The sequence below is a fragment of the Panthera uncia genome, chromosome B1, assembly GCF_023721935.1.
Source record: "Panthera uncia isolate 11264 chromosome B1, Puncia_PCG_1.0, whole genome shotgun sequence".
Taxonomy (NCBI): Eukaryota; Metazoa; Chordata; class Mammalia; order Carnivora; family Felidae; genus Panthera; species Panthera uncia.
In genome coordinates this window covers 140,897,059-140,901,279 of record NC_064811.1, presented here as the reverse complement: position 1 = coordinate 140,901,279, position 4,221 = coordinate 140,897,059, and the positions used below count along the sequence as shown (strand labels likewise).

The 4,221-nt window shown below is 47.3% G+C and overlaps 1 protein-coding gene across 1 annotated transcript in view; it reads left to right on the top strand.

Moving 5' to 3' along the window:
• The first annotated feature begins 2,721 nt into the window (after positions 1–2,721).
• The window catches only part of SPOCK3 (SPARC (osteonectin), cwcv and kazal like domains proteoglycan 3), a 487,010-nt gene continuing 485,510 nt past the window's right edge, over positions 2,722–4,221 (top strand). The window contains 3 exon segments of the mRNA XM_049631295.1: positions 2,722–2,886; positions 3,169–3,255; positions 3,257–3,358. Of these exon segments, the coding sequence (XP_049487252.1) occupies positions 3,169–3,255; positions 3,257–3,358 (189 nt within the window). The 5' untranslated portion in view covers positions 2,722–2,886.

Here is a 4,221-nt window from a genome sequence, read left to right as displayed (position 1 = left end):
AAGTTCCTACTCCTCCTCCCATATTTTACCTCCCACTTAATACTCTTCCTGTATCCTTCCCTGCTGCGTTTTGCTCTCCTGCAAGCTTTCAATTAATCTCCATTGAGGTGTTAACTGATAACCAAGGTGTTAACTGAAGTGTGAATTCTCTCAGGATTATTTAAATTTTGAAAGCAGGCTCTTTGAAGACCCAAACATTCAGTTATATAGAGTAACTGAAGACTTCCCTGTGATTAATACATCAAACTATTACACTTAGTAGACTTTTTTTCTGACTACTAACTTGCCCAGAAACTTAGCCTTAACAATGGTGCGTGGCTTTGGAAGAAAGGTAGATGTCCAAGGAGCTCTGTGAGTAGTAGTAGTCGATGAACTGAACCCACAAAAATGCACTTGTTCTATCTATTTTGACTTAACAGCATTTCAAACCTGCAGTTTGTCGGCAAATCCTGCTCTACTGTCAGATATGGAGTTTGATACCCTATTAGAGGCTTTTCTCCAAAGATAGGTACAAGCAGTGAAAACTAGATGCGAAGAGATTCTGTGAGCATGTCAGAGTCAGCAATGAAATGTATGCAGTTTGGGGTAAATGAATATATATACTATGTTAACATATATAACAGATGCTGACAATGGGGGTGGGGGAGTGTTAGAGCATTATCCCTCATCAAATATTTTAGAGCAAAACCATGTCTCTTTATAAAAGGTAGTTTACAAAGGCTAGAAGGTAATTTTTAATTTAAAAATTATTAACTTCTGCTGGGCATCATAGAGTCATCTAAGGCATAGTTTTTGTGCCTTTTGCATTAGATTTAAATTAAAAAAAGAATGAATTTTTTAAAAACATGTTAAAGTATTCTCATTGAATTAAGAGGAAAATACTTTTTCAAATTTTGAGGTAGAGGGGTTAGTTAAGACAGGGCTGTAGAGGGCTGAAGGATGGAATGCAGAAAGAGAGATAGGTGGAAGGTAGGACCTCCCAATGGTTATCTAAACGGTGCCCTAAACAAGAATTAGAATATTCTGAAATACATCACATAGCCAGCTGTGACTAAACTGAAATAAATATCATTGGAGGATTAGTGCACATCAGTGTTTTTAAAGTTATCTGAAGTGATGGGGTGCCTGGGTGGCTCAGAGGGTTATGCGTCTGACTTCAGCTCAAGTCACGATCTTGTGGTCCCTGAGTTGGAGCCCCACATTGGTCTCTATGCTGACAGCTCAGGGCCTGGGGCCTGCTTCAGATTCGGTGCCTCTGTCTCTCTCTCTGCCCCTTCCCCACTCACGCTCTCAAAAATGAGTAAACATTAATTTTTTTTTTTTAAGTTATCTGATGTGAGTTTACATCAATCAGGGTATCTCTGAATTGCAATTATAGATTCTGGGTATTTTTTCTCCCCTTCATCAGAGTGAGAACGGTGACAGATGAGGAAAATATCTTTTTTCCTTTCATTTAACTTACATATGATACATTCATTTTAAATCCTATTATTTACAAAAAATAGAAATCATTGTTAATTATCCTGTTAGATTCCTATTTTGGTATAGTTTGACAAGTGATACACAAATGTTATATGAGCCCGAAATGGGAAATATGAATGGAAGGTGCTGCTGCTATTGAACTAGCTCCTGAAGTTTTGGAAACCACATGAAATTTGCAAAGGTCATAGCTTTGAGAGATACAGTTTTAGTTGAAATAACCCCTAATAATTCAGAGATATATAACATTATTGTGGTATTTTAGCCTCCACAAATCTTCTGATTTACATATAATATTCACTTCATCTAAATCCTCTAAGTCTGTGGGAGAGATTCTCTCATCAGAATCCGTTGGGGGAGGGCACTAATTACTAATTTCCTTCCAGTTTATTTTGAATATGTGGGAAGCAATGAAAAGCCAAGTATTTTGTCATAAATGGAGGTTTGGAGTACACAATTGGTGTGGGGTGTTGAAAATGCTCTTTCATTCTTCAGTAGGGAGACATAGATTAAGATTAAAAATTTTTTGATTCAGGTCCTAGAGCATAAAATGCACTTGTCAATGAGTTTTTAAGGGGCGATAATCTACAGCTTGGGGAAAATTTAGGTGTGCTCAAACTTCCTACCCACTCATGATTCTCTGTTTAAAAAAAGAAAAGAACTTCCACTAAAGAGTGAAAAGTCTGCCATTTGTCATAATCCAGAAGTTCACTCAAACCTTCCTGAAATTTTCGGTATTAAACACAACTCCCAAGACCCTTGCAGCTATGGCTTTGCCTTAGGGTGGAGCTCAGTCCAAGAGGTTTTCAGGACCTAAAGTGCAAGGGATTCTTGGCTTGGTGATGCATAAAGTTTTCTTCAGATCTCATTTCCCACGTCTGAGTGACCAGCTTCGAAATCGCAGAGCCGAGGCAACTAAGAGAGATACAGTATATTTCGTGTTAAATCGGTCCAGGAGCAGAGAGAATGTGCAGGCAGTCTCGCGAACATGAGAACCTCTTCTGGAGGGGAGAGGTTATAAAGCAGATAAGGATTCCTGGGCGAAGAGCTACCGCATCCTCTGCCTTTAGCCGACCGTCGCATCCGGAGTCCACGGCAGCTCGGATCCAGAGAGGAAGGTGGGATAGGAGGAGGTGGAAAAGGGAGAGGAAGGGGAAAAAAAAAGACCAGGAATAAGAAAAAAAAAAATAAAAAAAGGAGCTGGGGGAGGGAAGGGTGAAGCCAAGGGAGTAAGCGAGGGAACAGCGCGCGGGGGGAGGTGGAGATGCGGGGAGCGCGCCTGGCGCAGAGAGCTGAGTGGACCGCTCCAGACAGCGGCGCGTGCAGCAGCTCCTGAAAGCAGCGAGTTGGCAGAGCCGGGCTGCGTTTCCAGCAGGAGCTGCGAGCTCAGTGCGGGCTCACAACAAGGTGATGTGCCTGGAAGCATTCTTTTGCCCCCTCGGGCTGCCGCGGTTGGGGCTTCCTCCCTCATACCCACCTCTCCTCCCCCAGGTCTGCGGGTCTGCGTGTGTGTGAGTGCGCGGGTTGGGGGGTAAAGCCTACGGGGAGGGGGCACTCCGTCCCCGCTCGTCTCCTCCTCCCTCTACCCCTGTCGTCGCTGATGCATGCATTCCCGGGTATCCCGGTCTTCTTACCCCTTCTTTGACACTGCCCCCCGCCCGGGCCCCCCGGTTGTGTCTCCTTTCCCAGATGCTCAAGGTGTCAGCCGTATTGTGTGTGTGTGCAGCCGCTTGGTGCAGTCAGGCTCTCGCAGCTGCCGCGGCGCTGGCTGCGGCCGGGGGGGCGGTCGGACGGCGGTAATTTTCTGGACGATAAACAATGGCTCACCACGATCTCTCAGTATGACAAGGAAGTCGGACAGTGGAACAAATTCCGAGACGTAAGTGCTGCGCACCCCCGTCCCCGGGCACAAGAGCGCGCTACTCCCAGGCGGGGGCCGCGGCGGCTGGGGATGGGTGGGCAGTGGGCTCGGTTTTCCGAGGCGAGGGCTTTGGGGAGACGCGGCGGCGCTCAGGGTCTGCGGAAGTTGGCAGTTCCGATGCCCCCCTCCTGGCTAGTGCAAGGGGACGGCGAGCTCGCTGGTGCACTGGAGTTCGGGTCTCACCAGGTTCCCGCTCGCCTCCTGCCTCCTCGCTCTCCTACTGTGTCTCCCCACCTCCCTCGGCCCCCAAAGGTTTGCAAAGTGCTGGCTCAACCTTCCCAACTTTTGAATGGTGTTTCTGGCAATAGTAAACACGGCAGATGCGCCTTTGCTGTGCAGTGCTTGCTACTAAAGTAACTAGGATCGATCCCGTTACTAATGGTCCATTAAGGAATTTGAGGGAGGAGGTAGGAAGATGTAAGATTTATAAATGCAGGCTCTCCAAGGGGCGGGAGGTTGTTTGGCCGCGCCCGTCGGCAGAAGTTGAACGGCTCTTGATGACATACAATTGCTGATCAGATTTGTGCTTCGGCATTAACTTTGACACGGAACATGTTTACAGTGCGTTGGATAACGTTTTATTCCGAATTGAATCACTGCCGTAAAGCCCGCCGGGTGAGAGGGTCGCGAAGGGGGAAAGGGACTTCTTCGCAGGGGGTAGCTCTGGAAGGGTTAAACTGTAGACTGCCCTGGGGAGTTTCCTGGAGGCTTGTTAAGACCGAGGCTGGTTTAGGGACGTTCGTTGGCGGCGGAGCCAGTGGCCGTGACTCCCCGGTCATTCTCCCCCCCCCCCCCCCCCCCCCCCCCCCCCCCCCCCCCCC